Source organism: Cetorhinus maximus, chromosome 17 (assembly GCF_964194155.1).
Source record: "Cetorhinus maximus chromosome 17, sCetMax3.hap1.1, whole genome shotgun sequence".
In the NCBI taxonomy this organism is placed as follows: domain Eukaryota; kingdom Metazoa; phylum Chordata; class Chondrichthyes; order Lamniformes; family Cetorhinidae; genus Cetorhinus; species Cetorhinus maximus.
Genome location: NC_135895.1, coordinates 13,033,200 through 13,054,938, shown reverse-complemented (window position 1 = coordinate 13,054,938; position 21,739 = coordinate 13,033,200). Strand labels below are relative to the sequence as shown.

At 44.0% G+C, this 21,739-nt stretch overlaps 1 protein-coding gene across 1 annotated transcript in view; it reads left to right on the top strand.

Annotated features, from left to right (window-relative positions):
* Nucleotides 1-17,313, top strand: part of st6galnac3 (ST6 (alpha-N-acetyl-neuraminyl-2,3-beta-galactosyl-1,3)-N-acetylgalactosaminide alpha-2,6-sialyltransferase 3) — a 234,216-nt gene extending 216,903 nt beyond the window's left edge. The window contains exons 4-5 of the mRNA XM_078560733.1: nt 11,795-11,902; nt 15,984-17,313. Of these exons, the coding sequence (XP_078416859.1) occupies nt 11,795-11,902; nt 15,984-16,194 (319 nt within the window). The 3' untranslated portion in view covers nt 16,195-17,313. The remainder of the gene's footprint in view (nt 1-11,794; nt 11,903-15,983) is intronic.
* The last annotated feature ends 4,426 nt before the right edge of the window (nt 17,314-21,739 follow it).

Sequence of the window (21,739 nt, the reverse complement as noted above, 5' to 3'; positions counted from 1 at the left end):
TAAACACATAACATGTTTACACATTACACAATCCCTTATGAGTGATTGGGTCTTTATATCATTGTAAAATCATTACATGCTCCATGACTTCATTCCTCCCTATATCTCTGTAACCCCCACCAACACCACCCCCACCCACCAACCCTGCCAACCCTTTGAGATCACTGCATTCCTAATTCTGGCCTCTTGTACGTTACTGATTCCTATCATATAAGAATATAAGAAATAGGAGCAGGAGTAGACCATGTTGCCCCTTGAGCCTGCTCTGTCATTCAATGCAATCATAGCTGACCTTCTACCTCAGTGCCACTTTCCCATCCCTGAAAGGAAAAGTAGGCCATTCTCTATCTCAGGCTTTGCAGAGTGCTGAACAGACATCAAAAATGGAAAAATGGAGTTAAACACATGACAGACATTTGTTTTTATATCAGAACACTCCTCCCTATTGTAGTATTAGTTGTCAAAGCCCATCAACCTTAAACAAACCATTGTTGGGAGTGGGGTATAAGAAATAGGAGCAGGAGTCAAGCCTGCTCTGCCATTCAGAACTTCAAAAGGACATTGACACATTGGTGGAGTGGGCAGACAATTGGCAGATGAAGTTCAATGCAGAGAAGTGTGAGGTGATACACTTTGGTACAAAGAACATGGAGAGATAGTATAAAATAAAGGATACTATTCCACAGGGTGTGCAGGAGCAGAGAGACCTGGGTGCATATGTACATAAGTCATTAAAGATGGCAGGACAGGTAGAGGGAGCTGTTTCTAAAGCATAAAGTATTCTAGGCTTCATTAATAAGGGCCTACAGTACAAGAGCAGGGAGGTTTTGATGAACTTATATAAGACATTGGTTAGACCTCAGCTGGAGTATTGTGTACAGTTCTGGGCACCACACCATTGGAAGGATGTGAACACTTTGGAGAGAGTGCAGAAGAGGTTCACAAGAATGGTTCCAGGGATGTGACACTTCAGTTATGAGGAAAGATTGGAGAAGTTGGGACTGTTTTCCTCGGAGAGGAGAAGGCTAAGAGGAGACTTGATAGAAGCTTTCAAAATCATGAGGGGTCTGGACAGAGTAGATAGGGAGAAACTGTTCCCACTCGTAAATGGATCGAAAACCAGAGGGCACAAATTTAAAGTGTTTTGCAAAAGGAGCAAATGCAAGGTGAGAAAAAATGTTTTCACACAGTGAGTAGTTGGGGCTTGGAATGCGCTGCCTGGAAGTGTGGCAGAGGCAGGTTCAATTGAGGCATTCAAGAGGGCATTGGATGATCATTTAAATAGAAAGAACGTTCAAGGTTACGGGGAAAAGACAGGAGATTGGCACGAAGTTAAAATGCGCAGAGAGCCAGTGCAGACACGATGGGCCAAATGGCCTCCTCCTGCAGCGTAACAATTCTGGGATTCAATATGATCATGGCTGAACTTCTATCTGAACTGCACTTTCCCACCTGCTTCCCATAACCCTTCGTTCCCTGAGAGACTACAAATCTATTGATCTTAAATATATTGAATGCAGGAGCACCTGCAATCCTCTGGGGTAGAGAATTCCAAAGATTCACAACCTTATGAGTGAAGTAATTTCTCCTCATCTCAGTCCTAAATGACTGAGCCCTTACCCTGAGACTGTGCCCCCGTGTTTTAGATTCCCTGGCCAGGGGGAACGACCTCAGTGTCTACCCTGTCAGTCAATCCCCTTCAGAATCTTGCTTGGTTTCGATGAGATCACTTCTCATTTTCCTAAACTCAAGAGAATATGGACCCCATTTACTCAATCTCTCATCATAGGACAACCCTCTCATCCCAGGGACCAATCCAGTGATCCTTCTCTGGGCTGCCTCCAATGCAAGTATATCCTCCCATAGATATGGAGATGAAAACTGCACTTGGTCCTCCAGGTGGGATCTCACCAAAGCCCTACACAATGTCAAAGTCAAACGCCATTCAACGTGAGTCAGCCACATTACTCATTTTCTACTCTATGTCTGGTCTAAATGCAATTCAGCATTTCGTATGATTTTTAAAAATAATTTAAATAAACTCGAATTCATGCATTGATTTTCCAGCCCGAAGGCGAATCAGGTCACATTAAAAGTGAAACATCGACAAGACCTGTCAGCGTGTATGAAGCATTTATGGAAATGTTTTGAATTCTGCTTCCCTGGTGTAAAATACAACGCTGCAGCATTCATGCTGGAGGAAGGTTCTCGGGTGATAATGGCAACTGTTAAAATAACAGTGGCGATTTACAACATGAAGACTGGTGCCTGTTGTCACTGATAGTTGCAACATGCCGCTAAATCCCGGGATTTCCACTGACAGCACAAGCTCCTCAGCGTAAAAGAAAGAAATTATTTGTATTTGTGTATCTAATGGGGAGGTGATGGTGTAGTGGTATTGTTGCTGGCCTAGTAAACCAAAGACCCAGGTAATGACCCAAGTTCAATCCCACTGTGACTCTAGACCCACAGCAATGTGGGTGACTCTGCCCTCTGAACAAAGGCAGTTAGGGATGGGCAATAAATGCTGTCCTAGCCAGTGATGTCCACATCCAATGAATAAAAAAAAACACCTTTCCAAACCTCACAACATTCCAGAACCCTTCACGGACAATGAAATTCATTTTCTTGATATATGGTCATTCCTATTATGAAGGAAATGCATCAGCCAATTTGCACTCAGCAAACTCCCATAAAGAGCAACATGATAGTGACCAGATTATCTGTGTTTTAGCGATTTTAGTTGAAAAATAAATATTAACTATAATTGCATTCTTACCTAACTAAGGATATAATTGCATTAGAAACAGTTCAAAGATGGTTCATTCGACTGATTCCTAGGACAGAGGGATAATCTTAAGAGGAAAGGTTGGATTTCCTCTTGGAAGATTGAAAAAGTGCTTATACCCATTGGAGTTTGGAGTTATATTGAAACATATAAGATCCTGAGGGGACTTGACAGGGTGGATACTGAAAGGATGTTTCCCCTTATGAGGCAGCCTGGAACTAGGGGACACAGTTTAAAAATTAGGGGTCTCGCATTTAAGGCTGAGATAAGGAGAATTCTTTTTTTCTCAGAGGGTGGTTAGTCTGTGGAATTCTCTTCCGCAGTGAGCATTGGAGGCTGGGTCATTGAATTTACTCAAAGCTGAGTTAGATACATTTTTGATAGACAAGGGAGTCAAGGGTTATGGGGGGAGCAGACAGGAAAGTGGAGTTGAGACCATAACCAGATCAGCCATGATCTTATCGAATGGTGGAGCATGTTCAAGTGGCCCAAAGACCTATTTCTGCTCCTAATTTTTGAGTTCTTGTGTTGAATAGTACATGGTGGGGGGATGTCCCATGCCTTTCTTTGCAATATCATTGTGGGATCTTGTACGTCCACCTGAGAAGGTAGATGAGCCCTTGGCTTAACATTTCATCTGAAATTGCTATGTGGCACTCCCTTGGTACTGAATTTGGAGGGTAACCTGAAGGCAAGTCTATGGAGTGGGGCTTGAACCCACAACCTTCTGACTCAGAGGTGACAGTACTGTCCACTGAGTCACATAGTCAGAGATTGAAGAAGCAGCTGTTGTACCTTTCTCCCCACAAACCAACAGTGAAGGAAGCATTTAACTCCACTGTACCATTTAAAATTCAACACTATGTCAGAGGGGCCATGAGCGAACCATGTGAAAGCCATATTAACTGACATTCTTATCAGACAGGCCAGGAGATGGCAGGGCACTGGCGCTTTCCAAATTGATTAAACAGTCGGCGAAGAAAGAACCTGGTCAAAACTGGACACCCAATGTTCGGAGGGATCCGAGTGTCCCTGTACATGGAAAAAATTAATATGCAGGTACAACAAACAATTAGGAGGTCAAATGGGATGTGGGCCTTCGTTGCAAAGGGAGTGGAATGAGAGAGTAAAGAAGCCTTGCTGCAATTATACAGGGTTTTGGTGAGACCACACCTGGAGTCTTGTGCACAGTTTTGGTCTCTGTACCTAAGGAAGGATATACTTGAGGGTGTAATGAAGCTTCACTAGGTTGGTTCCTGGGATGAGAGTGTTGTCCTAGGAGGAGAGATTGAGTAGAATGGGCCTATGTCATCTGGGCCTTAGAAGAATGAGGTAGGATTCATTTTAAACGCATAAAGCTCTGAGAGGCCTTGACAGGATAAATGCTGAGAGGCTGTTTCCCCTGTCTTGAGAGTCTGGAACCAGGGCTCACAATCAGATAAGAAGTTTACCATTTGGGACTTGGGCGAGGAGAAATGTCTTCACTCAAAGGGTTGAGGATCTTTGTAGTTCTATACCCCAGAGAGAGCTGTGAATGTACTTGAGTATATTCAAGGCAGAGTATATTTAAGGCAGAAAGCAATAGATATTTGGACACTAAGGGAATCAGGGATAGGGGAGTTGGGCAGGAAAATGGAGCTGAGTTCAAAGATCAGCCATGATCCTATGGAATAACAGAGCAGGCTCGAGGAGCCATATGACCCACTCCTGCTCTGGTTTCCTATGTTCTTACCCATACTTTTGAAAGGCACCTCCCTGCCCTTAACCTCCCCACCCACCTCTCATGACCATCCCTTCACCATTTCCACCATGCTCAATTGCTTTTCCCATCAATGGCTTGTTAACTTGCTAATGATAGTTCCTCCCAAGTGCGAAAGATATCACCTAGGAAGAAATGAGCGGTATGACATGCTTCATGACTGGGTGAGAATGTTTCAAAACACAGGGAGAAGAGTGGGCTGATCTGTATCTTAATGCTATTTTCCCACTTTGGTTCTGTAACCTTTAATAACCTTACCTAACTAAAATCTATCAATTCCAGTTTTAAAGTTTTCAACTGATCCCCCGAACTCAAAAGTTTTTTATGGAGAGAGTTCCAGATTTTAATTACCCTTTGCATGAAGAAGTGCTTCCTGACATCACCCCTGAATCGTCCAGCTCTAACTTTAACATTGCGCTTAATGGATCCTAAGCCAAATGGTAAAGGTAGAATCTAGGCATAAATCCTCTTCTTGCGGCTAGGAGTATTCGCAGAATGCAGCATGACATATCTCTGCCTCGTACCTACTAACCACCCCCATGCCCCAGCAGTCTCTTTTTATACTCTTTTGGGTATGCACTTAAAACAAATGAGCAAATTAACAAATTAGCAAATCAAATTAAAGTAATAGCCTCATAAAAGGGCACTGCAACAGAAGCAAAACTCCTAAGGAAACTCGTCTAAGGAAATCAAAATATCATTTTGTTGGGGTGAGGAAGCACTCCAGCTCCTGTGGTGCCCATCGATCGTGGAGTTCCTTTTTATATGCGCTCAAGATATTTAATCAATTAACACCAATGAGAGGACGTGCGCTTTTGGACCTCGTTCTGAGGAATAAGTTGGCCCAAGTGGATCAAATAGCAGTGGGAGAGCCTCTAGGGAGCAGTGACCATTGTTTCATAAAGTTTAGGTTAATCATAGAAAAGGACAGAGAACAATCCAGAGCAGGGATAATTAAGTGGGGGAAAGCCAACTTCAATGGGATGAGAGTACATCTGAGTCACGTGAGTTGGAATCAAACGTTGGCAGAAAAGACAGTGGCTGAACAATGGGTCACCTTCAAAGAAAGTTATTTTTATTCATTCTTGGGATGTAGGCTTCGCTGGCTGGGCCAGCATTTATTGCCCATCCCTAATTGCCCTTGAGAAGGTGGTGGTGAGCTGCCTTCTTGAACCACTGCAGTCCATGTGGTGTAGGTACATCCACAGTGCTGTTCGGGAGGGAATTCCTGGATTCTGACCCAGCGACAGTGAAGGAACGGCGATATATTTCCAAGTTAGGATAGTGAGTGGCTTGGAAGGGAACTTCCAGGTGGTGGTGTTTGCATCTATCTGCTGCACTTGTCCTTGTAGATGGTAGCGGTCATGGGTTTGGAAGGTGTTGCCTAAGGAGACTTGGTGAGCTCCTGCAGTGCATCTTGTAGATGGTACACACTGCAGCTACTATGCATCAGTGGCAGACGGAGTGAATGTTTGTGGATGTGGTGCCAATCAAGTGGCTTCTTTGTGCTGGATGGTGTCAAGCTTCTTGAATGTTGTGGGAACTGCACTCATCCAGGCGAATGGAGAGTATTCCATCACACTCCTGACTTCTGCCTTGTAGATGGTGGACAGGCTTTGAGGAGTCAGGAGGTGAGTTACTCATCGCAGGATTCCTAGCCTCTGAACTGCTCTTGTAGCCATAGTATTTATATGGTTAGTCCAGTTCAGTTTCTGGTCAATCGTAACCCCAAGGATGTTGATAGCGGGGGATTCAGTGATGGTAATGTCATTGAACATCAGGGGGAGATAATTAGATTCTCTCTTGTTGGATATGGTTATTGCCTGACACTTGAGTTGCATGAATGTTACTTGCCACTTGTCAACCCAAGCCTGGATATTCTCCAGGTCTTGTTGCATTTGGACATGGACTGCTACAATATCTGAGGAGTCACGAACAGTGCTGAACATTGTGCAATGATCAGTAAACATCCCGACTTCCGACCTTATGAAGGAAGGAAGGTCATTGATGAAGCAGCTGAAGATGGTTGGGCCGAGGACACTACCCTGAGGAATTTCTGCAGTGATATACTGGAGCTGTGATGACTGACTTCCAACAACCACAGCCATCTTCCTTTGTGCTAGGTATGACTCCAAACAGCGGAGAGTTTCACCCCTGATTCCCATTGACTCTAGTTTTGCTAGGGCTCCTTGATGCCACACTTGGTCAAATGCAGCCTTGATGCCAAGGGCGGTCACTCTCACCTCACCTTGGGAGTTCAGCTCTTTTGTCCATGTTTGAACCAATGCTGTAATGAGGTCAGAAGCTGAGTGGCCCTGGCAGAACTCAAACTGGGCATCAGTGAGCAGGTTATTGCTAAACAAGTGCCACTCGATAGCATTGTTGATGCCCCCTTCCATTACTTTACTGATGATCGAGAGTAGGCTGATGGGGAGGTAATTAGCTGAGTTGGATTTGTCCTGTTTTTGAATACAGGACATACCTGGGCAATTTCCCACATTGCCGGGTAGATGCCAGTGTTGTAGCTGTACTGGAAGAGCTTGGCTAGGGGTGCAGCAAGTTCTGGAACACAAGCCTTCAATACAATTGCTGGAATATTCAGAGGGCCCATAGCCTTTGCAGTATCCAGTACCTTCAACCTTTTCTTGATATCAAGAGGAGTGAATCGAATTTGCTGAAGACTGGCATCTGTGATGTTGGGGACCTCTAGAGGAGACCGAGATGGATCATCCACTCAGCACTTCTGGCTGAAGATTGTAGCAAAGACTTCAGCCTTATCTTTTCCACTGATGTGCTGGGCTCCCCATCATTGAGGATGGGGATATTTGTGGAGCCTCCTCTTCCAGTGAGCTGTTTAATTGTCCACCACCATTCATGACTGGATGTGGAAGGACTGCAGAGCTTAGATCTGATCTGTTGGTTGTGGGATCACTTAGCTCTGTTTATCACTTGCTGCTTATGCTTTCTGGCACACAAGTAGTCCTGTTGTTGTACCTTCACCAGGTTGACACCTCATTTTTAGGAATGCCTGGTGCTGCTCCTGGCATGCCCTCCTGCACTCTTCATTGAACCAGGGTTGATTCCCTGGCTTGATGGTATTGGTAGAGTGGGGGATATGCTGGGCCATGAGGTCACAGGCTGTGTTCAAGTACAATTCTGCTGCTGCTGATGGCCCACAGCACCTCATGGATGCCCAGTCTTGAGTTGCTAGATCTGTTAGAAATCTATCCCATTTAGCACGGTGGTAGTGCCACACAACACAATGGAGGATTTCCTCAATGTGAAGATGGGACTTCATCTCCACAACAACTATGCGGTGGTCACTTCTACCAATACTGTCATGGACAGATGCATCTGGAGCAGGCAGGTTGGTGAGGATGAGGTCAAGTATGTTTTTCCCTCTTGTTGGTTCCCTCACCACCTGCCGCAGACCCAGTCTAGCAGCTATGTCCTTTACAACTCGGCCAGCTTGGTCAATAGTGGTGCTACCGAGCCACTCTTGGTGATGGACATTGAAGTCCCCATCCAGAGTACATTCTGTGGTTTTCAACATGGAGGAGCACTGATTCATTAGCTGAGGGAGGGCGGTACATGGTAATCAGCAGGAGGTTTCCTTGCCCATTTTTGACCTGATGCTATAAGGCTTCATGGGGTCCTAAGTCGATGTTGAGGACTCCCAGGGCAACTCCCTCCTGACTGTATACCACTGTGTCACCACCTCTGCTGGGTCTGTCCTGCCAGTGGGACAGGACACACCCAGGGATGGTGATGGTGGCATCTGGGACATTATCTGTAAGGTATGATTCCGTGAGGATGACTATGTCAGGTTGTTGCTTGACTGGTCTGTGAGACAGCTCTCCCAATTTTGGCTCTATCCCCCAGATGCTAGTAAGGAGGACTTTGCAGGGTCGACAGGGCTGAATTTCATTCCTTTTTTGAGGCTTTGCAGCGGTTTTATACAACTGAGTAGCTTGTTAGGCCATTTCAAGAGTCAACCACATTGCTGTGGGTCTGGAGTCACACATAGGCCAGACCAGGTAAGAACAGCAGATTTCCTTCCCTAAAGGGCATTTGTGAACCAGATGGGTTTTTACAACAATCGTTTCATGGTCATCATTACGTGTCGGTGCAGACTCGATAGGCCAAAGGGGCTCTTCTGCACCGTACGATTCTGTGATTAGACTTTTAATTCCAAATTTTTATTGAATTCAAATTCCACTATCTGCCATGGCAGAATTCGAACACAGCTCCCCAGAGCATTACCCTGGGTCTCTGGATTACTAGTCCAGTGATAATACCACTACATCATCTTGTAGATGGTACACACTGCTGCTACTGTGCATCAGTGGTGGAGGGAATGAATGTTTGTGGATGTGGTGCCAATCAAGCTGGCTGCTTTGTCCTGGATGGTGTCCAGCTTCTGAGTGTTGTGGGAGCTGCACTTATCCAGGCAAGTGGGAAGTATTCCATCACACTCCTGACTTGTGCCTTGGAGATGGTGGACAGGCTTTGGGAAGTCAGGAGGTGAGTTACTCGTCGCAGAATTCCCATTCTCTGATCTGCTCTTGTAGGCAATGTCAAGGTATATTCCTTTGAAGGGAAAGGTAGGACAAATAAATCCAGAGCGACCTAGATGATGAGGGAAATAGAGGTAAAGATGAATAGGAAGAAGTGTGCATACAGCAGATGTCAGGTAGAAACTACAATAACGAATCAGGCTAAATATAGAAGGACCAGAGGGTAAGTGAAGAAACCAATAAGAAAAGCAAAGAGAGAGCATGAAAAGAAGTTGGCGGTGAACATAAAAGGGAATCCCAAGGCCTTCTGTAAGCATCTAAATAATAAAATGGAGGTAAAAGAAAGAGTAGGGTTGATTGGGGACAAAAAAGGGGATTTGCATGTGGATGCTGGAGAAATACCGGAGGTGTTGAACGAGTACTTTGCATCTGTCTTTACAAAGGGAGAACTTGCTTCCCAGGCCAAGGTGAGAGAGGAGGTACCTGGTACACTTGAAGAACTTACAATCGAGAGGAAGGAGTTGTTGGAAAGGCTTTCATTCCTTAAAATAGATAAGATACCAGGACCGGGTGAGATTCATCCAAAGGTACTGAGGGAAGTGAGAGTGCAGAGGCACTAGTGATAATCTTCCAGTCTTCCTTAGGCACAGGGGAGATGCCAGAGGACTGGAGAACTGCAAATGTTCCACCCTTGTTTAAAAAGAGGTAGAAGGATAAAGCTGGCAACTACAGACCAGTCAGTTTGACTTCAGTGGTAGGGAAACTTCTGGAAACTATAGTATGACATAAAATCAATCATCACGTAGACAAGTGCAAGATAATTAAGGAAAGCCAGCAAGGATTCATCAAGGGAAAATCATGTTTACCTAACTTGCTAGAGTTTTTTGGGGAGGTAACAGAGAAGGTTGATAAAGGAAACGCTGTTATGTGGTGTATATGGATTTTCAAAAAGCATTTGATACAGTGCCACACAACAGACTTGTGAGCAAAATTCTTGGTCCTGAAATAAAAGGGAACTAGGCACTTGGATAAGAAATTGACAGGAAACAGAGAGCAGTGAGAAATGATTGTTTTTCAGACTGGAGGAAGGTTTGTAATGGAGTTCCCCAGGGATCAATGTAGGGGCCCTTGCTCTTCCTGATATGTATTAATAACCAATAACTATGATGTTCAGGGCATAATTTCAAAATTTGCAGATGATACGAAGATTGGAAATGTTGTCAATTGTGATGGGGATAGTCTTGAACTTCTAAAGGACATAGACGCATTGGTGGATTGGGCAGACAAGTGGCAGATGAAGTTCAATGCAGAGAAGCGTGAGCTGATTCATTTTGGCAAGAAGGATATGATGAGATGTATGAAATAAAGGGAGAGCCTCTAAAGGAGGTTCAGGAACAGAGGGATCTCGATGTATACATACATTGGCCATTGAAGATGGCAGGGCATGTTGAGAGAGCAGTTAATAAAGCATATACCAGCTTAGGCTTTATTAAGAGGGGCATTGAGTACAAGAGTAAGGAGGTCATGTTGAACTTGTATAAGACATTAGTTAGGCCTCATCTGGAGTACTACGTCCAGTTCTGGGTGCCATACTTGAGGAAGGATGTGAAGGCATTGGAGAGAGTACAGGGGAGATTCACAAGAATAATTCCTGAGATGAAGAACTGTAGCTATGAGGATAGATTGGAGAAGTTGGGACTGTTTTCCTTGGAGAAAAGAAGGTTGAGAGGAGATTTGATAGAGGTATTCAAGATTCTGAGGGGTAAGGACACGGTAAATAGTGAGAAACTGTTCCCACTCACGAGAACATCAAGAACTAGAGGGCACAGATTCAAAATAATTGACAAGAGGAGTAAATGTGATGTGAGGAAAAAGCTTTTCACCCAGAGGGTGGTTGGAGGCTGGAACAAACTTCCTGAAAGATTGGTGGAGGCAGGTTCGATTGAGGCATTCAAAGGGGAATTGGATCGCTACCTGAAAAGAGAGAATGTGCAAGGTTACGGGGATAAGGCAGGGGAGTGGGACCAGGTGGAATGCTCTTTCAGAGACCCCGTGCGGACTCGATGGGCTGAATGGCCTCCTTCTGCACTGTAAAGGTTCTGTGATTATGTGACACCCTCCAACTGTTTATCCTTAACTGTAACAATACAATTAATATATTAACATAATGCTCCCTTATTCTGGACTTCCCTTGAAATAGAGAATATTTTGGCCTTATCTACCCCATTAGCACCTCAATTATTTCACCATTTACTGTTCTAGACTCGAGGGCATTCACAGCTAATCTTTACAGCTTATCCTCAGACTTTAGCATTTTTAGCCTGGGTATCATTCTAGTGAATCTTTGTTGAACCCCCTCTAAGATAAATATATCCTTCCTGATGTGCAGTGCCTAGAACTGCATACAGTAGTCCAGATAGGGACTAACCAGATCTCTGTACAGCTATATTATAACCGCCACACCTCTAAGCCCAATACATCCTATTTGTTTCATTTTGTTTTCTTTTAACTTGAACGGTACTTTTCTCCTTGTTTCTCAAATTTCATTCCGAGGACACTGCAGGCTGCAAATTGACAGGCATTGCAAGCTCAAGATAAATAATTCAGACTGCCTGTCAACCGTTATGACATTTTCTATCTCCCAGCTGAAAGTACTTTGTGATGTGGGTTTGAAGACGTTGCTAATGCTCAATCATTTTAAAATGTTCTCTCCTGTTCTTCCTCTGACAGGGTACTGTCAGGTACGTACCTGAGTACGGGCTGGTTCACACTCCTTCTTGCAATGGACGTCTGCCATAAAATCCATATCTTTGGAATGATTAATGATACCTATTGCAGGTAAGAAAGCGTTATTTTCCCATACCATTACATGGCCTTTAAAAAGTACGATGGCATTCAATCGGGTAGAAACAGAGATGGTTCCATTTGCGGGGAGGGTCCAAAATTAGGGACCATCACTATGGGATTGTCACCAATATATCCAATAAGTCCCACACTAGAACCTGAGCACAGATATTTAGGCTGACTCTTCAGTACCGTACTGAAGGTGTGCTGCACGGTCATCTTTCAGATGAAATGGTAAACCTAGGGCCCTTCTCCTCAGGAGGATTTAAGGATCTCCTGGCACTATTTCGACGAAGAGCAACATTTATCTCTTAGTCAACATAAAAGAGATTACCTGGTCATCATCAGATTGCTGTTTGGGGGACCTTGCTGTATGCAAATTGGCTGCCACATTTCATTACATCACAACGGTGACTACACTCCAAAAATACATCATTGGCTGTAAAGCGCTCTGGGGGTGTGAAAGGCGCTATATAAATGCAAGTCTTTCTTTTTCTTTCAGGAGAAACTTCTCTACCAAGAGAGTGGTTCGAATTTGGAACTCACTATCATATGAAGTGTTTGAGATAAATGGTATTGATGCAGTTAACACCAAGCTAGATAAATAGATGCGAGAGAAAGGATAAGGTGATTATGCAGATAGTGCTTGATGAATTAGGGTAGGCAGAGGCCTGTGTGGAGCATAAGCACCTGCTTCGATCGGTTGGAACAAATGGCTTATTTCTGTGCTGTACAGGGGATTTAATTAACTGAAGACCATATCTGACAGGACAGTCTGTATTGGGAGAGGTGCGGTGGGGGGGTGAGGGGAACCACTCACAGCTGTTAATGCTGACTTTGAGTCAACTAGATTTTGATGTGATGACAGTAAAACTTGCATTCATATAGCACCCTTCATGGCCTCAGGATGTTCCAAAATGCTCACAGTCAATGAATGTACCTTTGAAGTGAAATCATGTTCTAGAAATTTCAGCAGTCAATTTGCATCAGACAAGGTGCGAGAAACAGCAAAGAAATAATTGAGCAGATAATCTGTCTGTTTCAGTGATGTTGGCAAGGGATACATATTGGCTCAGATACCAGGGAGAACTCCCCTGCTCGTCTTCAAAATATTTCCATGGGATCTTTTACACCCGCCTGAGAGGGAAGACATGTTGGAGAATATGACTTTCAGATGAGATGTTACAGGAGGATTTTACTACCCTTATTGTCAAACCTATGTCCTAACTCTTCCCTATCTCTGCAACACTCTCCATCCTACACCCACTCAAGATCTCTGTGCTCCTCTAATTCTGGTCACGAGCAAACCCCCGATTCTAATCACTCCATCAAGATTGGCCTTCAGCTGTCTAGGCCCTAAGCTCTGGTATTCCCACCCTAAGCCTCTCCTCCTCGCCACCTATTTATCCTCCTTTAGGACACACCTTAATACCTAACTCTCGCCAATCTTTAGGGTCATCTGTCTTAATATCTCATTATGTGGTTCTGTGTCAAACTTTGTCTGTTCCTGTGAAGCACCTTGCAGACATCTTACTATTTTAAAGGTGCTAGTTAAATGCAAGTTGTGGTTATAACCAATTGTATCCGTGGAGAGATGCTGCTCTGTGCACCTAAGATACCTGTAATTAATGTTTTCCCAGCATCACAATTAAATTGTAGCGTTCATCATAGTCAACGTTAGAACTGACAAGGATATTGTCAGTGCACTATAGAGTCTCCTGATATCACAGATCATTATATGCTTAATGAAATGATAACAAACACATTGTTTCAACATTTTGGCACTGAATTGTTTCAACATTTTGGGCATATATATATACACATGAAAATGATAACAAAGGATGTTAATTAATTGGCAAAAGAAATAAAGACTTGCATTTACATAGCACCTTTCACAGCCTCAGGATATTCCTAGCTTTCCAGCCAATGAATTATTCATTTGAATTGTAGTCACTGTTGTAATGTAAGAAATGTGGCAACCAATTTGAGCACAGGGAGGTCCCTCAAACAGCAATGCGATCATGACCAGATAATCTGTTTTAGTGATCTTGGTTGAGGGATAAATACAGGCAAGGGCACCAGGGAGGATAGTCCAGTTCTTTTTCAAGAGAGATCCATGGAATGTTTTACCTGTAAGGACAGACAGTTCTTCAGTTTTAACATGTCACCAGAAAGACAGCACCTCCGACGTTGCAGCACTCCTTTAATACAGCCTGGATTTTGTAACTCAAGTTCCTGGGGTGGGGCTTGAACCCACAACCCTCTGATTCAGAGGCAAGAATGCTATCAACTGAGCCACAGCTATGCAGATGTTTGTTTTAAATAGCTTCATATTGAGGCTTAATTTATATGAACATTGTTTTACATCTACTTCCCAATTCTCTGCAAATATTTCCCTCTCCTCCTGTGAAGGTTTTGACTCCATACTAGAGTGCAGCCCCACTCTCAAACCTCTGTGCCAGTTCATAGCTGGTTCATGGCCGCCTCAGTACAGCCTTATGATGAGAGCCTGAGGACCCCAGCAGTACTTTGCCCGAGGAACTATTCCTAAATGCATGAGCCTAGACTAGATATTCCACTGTTAGAGGATCGTAACTGCATCTGTTGCCTTATCCTCAACTCACAGCTATGTGCCCGCTTGTTTCAATCAGGGCCTTGGGAATGTGTTAAGGAGCAGGAATCCCCTCCCAATAGCCCTGGGGTCATGAGACCCCACCACTCTCCTGGCTGAGACGTTAGGAAGTTCCTGGCCTATATGACACTGGCTTGACCCACTGATCCTTAAGAGATAGGTGGAGGCAGGTTTAATCGAGGCACTCAAGAGGGAATTAGATGATTATTTGAAAAAAGAAAGTGCAGTGTTACGGAGAGAAGGCAGGAGAATGGCACTGGGTGAAACTTCATTCGGAGAGCCAGTGCAGACACAATAGGCCAAATGGCTTCCTTCTGCACCATAATGACTGTGACCCTGTGAAGAAAACAAGCAAAGGGCAGACTCGCGGTGTAGAGTGTCAGTGAAATAATGCCCTATGCCTCAGAGTGAGCTAGTGTGCTATTGTTCCGGTTATCACCTTTGCGACAACTTACATTAAATATCGTGCAGTTAGGCTCAGAGTTAAAATTAATCTGTAGGTCTTTAGTAATTTTGTGAAATCTCTCATTGTTCTCATTTGGCTGTTTGCTGTCACATATCAACTTGGCTCAGTTGGTTTCAGTTTTGAGCCAGGAAGTGGTGAGCTCATCCCACTCCAGGGTATGTGAGTCTTGCATAGGAGTGAGGGAGTGCATTGACCAAGGTTCTATCCTTTAGATGAGAAGTTACTCTCAGGTCCTAGTTATCTCATTGCTGTTTGTGGGTAATGCAGTGTACATGAAATTCCCTCTCCCCGTCCTCTCCTCCTCGTAGCTGTTTAAGATGGTTGCTACCCTTACGATGTAGATTGTCATTGAAGTGTTTTGAAGTGTTCCTGACAGATGCGATAGTTGAGAAAATTCTTGCTTCTGAGTCAAATGTTTGTAGGTTCAACCCACACTCGAGAGACTTGGGCACATAATCTAGGCTGACACTCCAGTGCAGTACTGAGGGAGTGCTGCACTGTTGGAAGTTCCATCTTTTGCATGAGACATTAAACTAAGGCCCCATCTGCCCTCTCGGATGGATGTAAATAATTTGATGACACCATTCTGAAGAACAGCAGACGAGTTCTCCCTAGTGCCCTGGCCAATATTCATCCCTCAACTAACATGACCAAAATAGATAATCTGGTCATTTATCTCAATGTTGGCTGTGGGAGCGTGCTGTGTGCAAATTGGCTAATGCATCACCTCCATTACAACAATGACTACACTCCAAAATACTTCATTGGCTGTAAATCACTTATCTTCATCGTTAAGTCGTGAAAGGCATTGCATTTCTGATGAGTGTAAATCTTAGAAATGTTTAACCATTTATCTTCCAAACATCAAGGTGTCACCTTAAACGGCTTTTTTTGTTTCCGACCTGAAAGCTGCTTAGAATGTAATCAGCTGCATTGAAAGCACTGAAGTCAAAAATGTCACTGATGATTCTTTTCAGTTTACACAGGACTGAAGGACACAAAAAAGTTCCTTATCATTACTATGAAGCCGGGAGTCGAGATGAATGCGTGGAGTATGCCATTCATGAAAATGCCCTCTACGGAGGTCACAGGTTTATTACTGAAAAGGCTGTCTTTGCAAAGTGGGCCAAGAATCACAACATAACATTCTCGCACCCAGCCAGCATCTATCCTGACACAGCCTCTTAGACTCTGTGCAAAGACTGACCATTCCAGCAGCACAGATAGGACAAGGTCATTGTCGCTGCATTACATTCACTGTGGAATCATTTCTCCTCTTTTTTGCCCACGCAAAGGACGTGTAAGGGTTTGCACATGTCCAAATAATCCTTTTTTTTAACTGTCGTGGAAGGAAGGGGAAAGAAAATCAACAATCACTTTAAGTATTAATTATTCATGATTATGATACTTTATATTAAAACAAGCACTTTAAGTATTAACAGTGGAGCATCTGACAAGATTTCAATCATGTTCTGGGTTTTAAATTATCAACATGAAGGAGCACTGGGTCAGACAAGGCCTTTCAATCCAGACGTCTCAACCCTGGCCCAGCCTGGGAAGATGGAAGCTTCTCCATTGTAATGATGCTCCGTGAACTGAGCTAGAACATGCCGGAACCTGGTTCTAGTGAGCACTAAAACAACAAAATCAAAAAAGAAGCACTCTTTAATTTGGCCTTGTATCAGTGCAACAGGCCACAGGCTGGATATTCGGTGATGAATGGTTCACCTTCTGACCCTCTGAAACTTACCCACCAACAACTGGGCACAAGTCAGGAGTGTGATGGAATACTCCCCACTTGCCTGGATGAATGAAGCTCCAACAGTATTCAAGAAGCTCAATACCCATCCAGGACAAAGCAGTCCGCTCGAATGACACGCCATCTACCCTCTTATCACCCCATCACCCACACACAGTGGCAGCGGTGATGCACTGCAGCAACTCACTAAGGCTTCTTTAGCAAACTCATGAACTCCAATGCCTAGAAGGACAACAGCAGATGGAGAGAAACACCACCTCCTGCAAGTTCCCCTCCAAGCCGCACCCCATCCTGCCTTGGAAATATATCCCAGTTCCTTCACTGTCGCTGGGTCAAAATCCTGGAACCCCCTCCCTAACAGCACTGTGGGTGTACCTACACCGCATGGACTACAGCGGTTCAAGAAGGCGGCTCACCAACACCTTCTCAAAGGCAACTAGGGATGAGTATTTAGCATGGATAGAGGATTGGTTAATGGACAGGGAAGCAAAGAGCCGGCATAAATGGGGCATTCTCAAGTTAGCAGGCTGTGACTGCAAAAATCAGCGCTGGGGCTCCTATCTACAATATGACTTAGACAAAGAGACAGAGAGTAAATGTATCTAAGTTTGCTCATGACACAAAGATAGATGGAACTGTGAGTTGTGAGGGAACAGAGAGGCTGCAAAGACATATAGCCAGGTTAAATGAGTGGGCAACAAAATGGCAGATGGAACATAATATGGGGAAGTGTGAGGTTATTCACTTCGGTCATGAGAACAGAAACGCAGAGTAATTTTTAAAAGGTGTGAAACACATAAACGGTGATGTTCAGACAGACATGGGTGTACTCATACAAGGAATTCAGAAAGGTAGCATGCAGGTACAGCAAGCTGTTAGGGAGGTCAATGGTATGTTGGCCTTTATTGCAAGGGGATTGGAGTATAAGAATCAAGAAATCTTTCTACAGTTGTACAGTCCTTTGCTGAGACCACACCTGGAGTATGTGTGGAGTTTGGTCTCCACATTTCAAGAAGGATTTACTTGCGTTGGAGGCAGTACAGCGAATGTTCACCAGATTGGTCCCTGAGATGAAAAGGTTGCCCTAAAATGAGAGGCTGAGTAAATTGGGCCAATACTCTCTGCAGTTTAGAAGAATGAGAGGTGATCTCATTGAAACGTGCAAAATTTTGAAGGGGGTTTGAAAGGGTCGACACTGAGAAGTTGTTGCCGCTGGCTGGGGAACCTAGAACATGGGGGCACAGTCTCAGGATAGGGGGGTCGATAATTTAGGACTGAGATGAGGAAAATTACTTCACTCAAAGGGCTGTGAATCTATGGAATTCTCTATCCCAGAGGGTTGTGAATGCTCCATCGTTGACTATATTTAATGCTGGGATAGATAGATTTTTGATCTCTCAGGGAATCAAAGGATATGGGGAGTGGGTGGGGAGTGGAGTTGAAGCCCAAGATCAGCCATGATCATATTGAATGGCGGAGCAGGCTGAAAAGGGCCATATGGTCTTCTCCTCCTGCTCTTATCTCTTGCGTTCTTGTAATAATTACTGGCCTTGCCAGCAGCAATAACATCCTGAGAAAGAAAACTTTTAAAATGCCTCTGTGGAAATAGATAAACTCTGGTGAAGGAGTGGGGTTCAGGCTGAGGTCAGGCTGAAACGCTTTGCTGGCAGGGTAGCAAGAGCTTTATTCTGTATCTATCCCTGACCTTGAGGTGCGAGCTTCATGCTGGCAATGAGTGTCTGGAGTGCAAAGTATTCCAATCCATAACACTGACATCCCTTGCCTTGATCAGCACAGTACTACACAAGAGAAGCATTTCTTAAGAAGCAGTTCAAAATGGCACAAAGTTCAGAAAAAATGCTGAATCAATTCTCCTTTTAAGTTGCAGAATCAACAATAAAATACAGTTAAGGAAAACATATAATGTGTTTGCAAGTGGAGCTTCTCACATCTATTGCATTTTATTACACCCACAAACATTCACTCCCTCCACCACTGACGCACAGTGGAAGCTGTGTGTACCATCTACAAGATGCACTGCAGAAATTAAACCAAGGCTCCTTTGACAGCACCTTCCAAACCCACGACCACTACCACCTAGAAGGACAAGGGCAGCAGATAGATGGGAACACCAACACCTGGTGGTTCCCCTCCAATTCACTCACCATCCTGACTTGGAAATATATCGCCGTTCCTTCACTGTCGCTGGGTCAAAATCCTGGAACTCCCTTCCTAACAGCACTGTGGGTGTACCTACACCACATGGACTGCAGCGGCTCAAGAAGGCAGCTCAAGGGCAACTAGGGATGGGCAATAAATGCTGGCCCAGCCAGCGAAGCCCACGTCCCGTGAATGAATTAAAAAATATATAACATTACTGATGTTTTCAAAAGTCTAATTAATTTACCTGTAAAAAGGAGTATACAAACCTAGAAATGATAGGCCATGTTTAACGACCAGTGATGTTCCCAGAACAGTGTGACAAGTTCAGGTTTTGCCTCAGATATTCTCTCAGGGTACATGTGTGCTGGTCATCCTGTATGTGGCCTGAACACCATATATCCAGGAGTGTGCCCACTTTCTACCCAAACAACACTGTACCCTGCGGTGTAATGATAATGTCCCATTGTGATCTGAAACAGCTGTCCATGCTGTCTGCACATGCCCCAATATACCCTTCTGCAAGATTTTCAAAGACAGGGCAAAACAACACTTGAAAAGTTCAAAGCTGCATATGAATAATTTAATCTGTATTATTGCACTGACAGCAAATGAACATGCTAGTGAATAACAGTAACGCTAGAACACACTTAGTTCAATCAGCACAACCTGACTCTGTGAAAAAAATACAAAATGACATACTTCCCCACACCAGTGGATCATTCTGCTTAACTTTAAGAAAATTATTTCAAACTACCCTCCAGTATTCCGTGTTCATGAGTCTGTTCCCATGTGCCTGCTGCCCTAGTCCTTCTAGGGTTTGCAGGCTTGGAAGCTACTGCTGAAGGAGCTTTGGGGATTTGCTGAAGTGCACCTTGCATATGGTACACACTGCTGGATGTGGTCCTGAATTATGTCGAACTTCTTGAGTGTTGTTGGAGCCACACACATCCAGGCAAGTGGAGAGTATTCCATCACACTCCTGACTTGTGCCTTGTGGACAGACTTTGGGGAGTCAGGGGGTGAGTTACTCGCTGCACAATCCCAGTCCCTGACCTACTTTTGTAGCTACCCTTTTAATGTGGTTGGTCCAGTTCAATTTCTGGTTAATGGTAACTTCCCCCCACCACAACCCAGAATATTAATAGTGGGGGATTCAGTGATGGTAATGGCATTGAATGTCAAGGGGAAATGGTTAGCTTCTGTCACGTTGGTGGTGATCATTGCCCGGCACTTTGGGGACCTGAATGTTACTTGCCACTTATTAGTTGCAACTGGAATGCTGTCCAGGTCTTGTCATATATGGACACAAAGTGCTTCAATATCTGAAGAGTCGCGAATGGTGCTGAACATTGTGCAATCACCAGTGAACATCCCCATTTCTGACCTTATGATGGGGGGAAGGTCATTACTGAAGCAGCTAAAGATGGTTGGGCCGAGGACACTACCCTGAAGAACTCCTATAAGAACAGCATCGCCTTGAATCCCCCCTCTGATGCAGCGGTTCATGAAGGCAGCTCATCTCCACCTTCTCAAGAGCAATTGGGGATGAGCAATAAATGCTGGTCTTACCAGCTACACCCATATCCTGGATTAGATATGGATATAGCGGACTTCAAAAGTCTGAGTCATGTTGGCTCCGTTTAATCCTTTCATTAATCATCCTCTTCAAAACTGCCTCCAAATGCGATGATCTTTGCTAAAACCCAGTACCTGGTCTGATGTGTTGTTCAGTTGTCCCATTAGTGCTGCAAGCGTGTCAGTGACACAACTGAAACGTCCCATTAAATGTGAGATTCTAACCAGAACTTAATTAAATATAAAAGTTTCACAATGTGTTTCAGATAGGAAATGGGAGAAAATTTTAAATGAGAACTCTTGTGATATTCAAGCTTTTACATAGAATTTGCAGATTACTTAAGGTCTTTTGGTTTAGTTGATTGTGTTTATGTATATATTCATCTAGCTATTCATAAGCAAAATAGCGGAACTCCATCCTACCCTCCTCCATTCAAGTCTTCAGCTGTCACTTAGCGAGTCCTAAACTCACCTGTTATTCCTTTCAAACATTATGGTCCATTTTGACCCTTCACCTTGATGCCTCACTTATATTCGCATGTGCCATACAAGTTCCAGGATTGTGACCCAGTGACAGGTGAGGATGATGTGTGACTCGGAGAGGAACAGCATCACCTTGAATCCCCCCCTCTGGTGCAGCGGTTCATGAAGGCAGCTCATCTCCACCTTCTCAAGGTGCAATTGGGGATGAGCAATAAATGCTGGTCTTACCAGCAACGCCCATATCCTGGATTGGATATGGATTTGGTGGACTTCAAAAGTCTGAGTCATGTTGGCTCCGTATAATCCTTTCATTAATCATCCTCTTCAAAACCGCCTCCAAATGCGATGATCTTTATTTACAGAAAGTCTTTGCTGGTTCGAGTCTGTACAATAAGCATTCGAGAAATAACTGGTTGGGTTTGGATATGGGAAGGAAGGGACCAGCGAACCTAAATCGAGACCCTCAGTAAGGAAGGAATGTTCATGGTCAACTGCCTGAGTCCGTTCTAAGCTCACTTAGCTAACTCAAGGAGGAGAACAATTCACCTTGTTATATAAAGAAACAGTACTTCTGGATTTGAATTTTAATTTCTGACTTAAAACACAGTATTAAATATGTTCATTGTTGCTGAGACCATAATTCCATCATGACGTTTGAGATAGGGAGTCTTTTTCTTTGGAAACAAATATTTTTTCGTGTTGACTTTTTGAAAAAAAAAGCTGCTGAACAGTCAGGATTTAAAAAATGTGAAC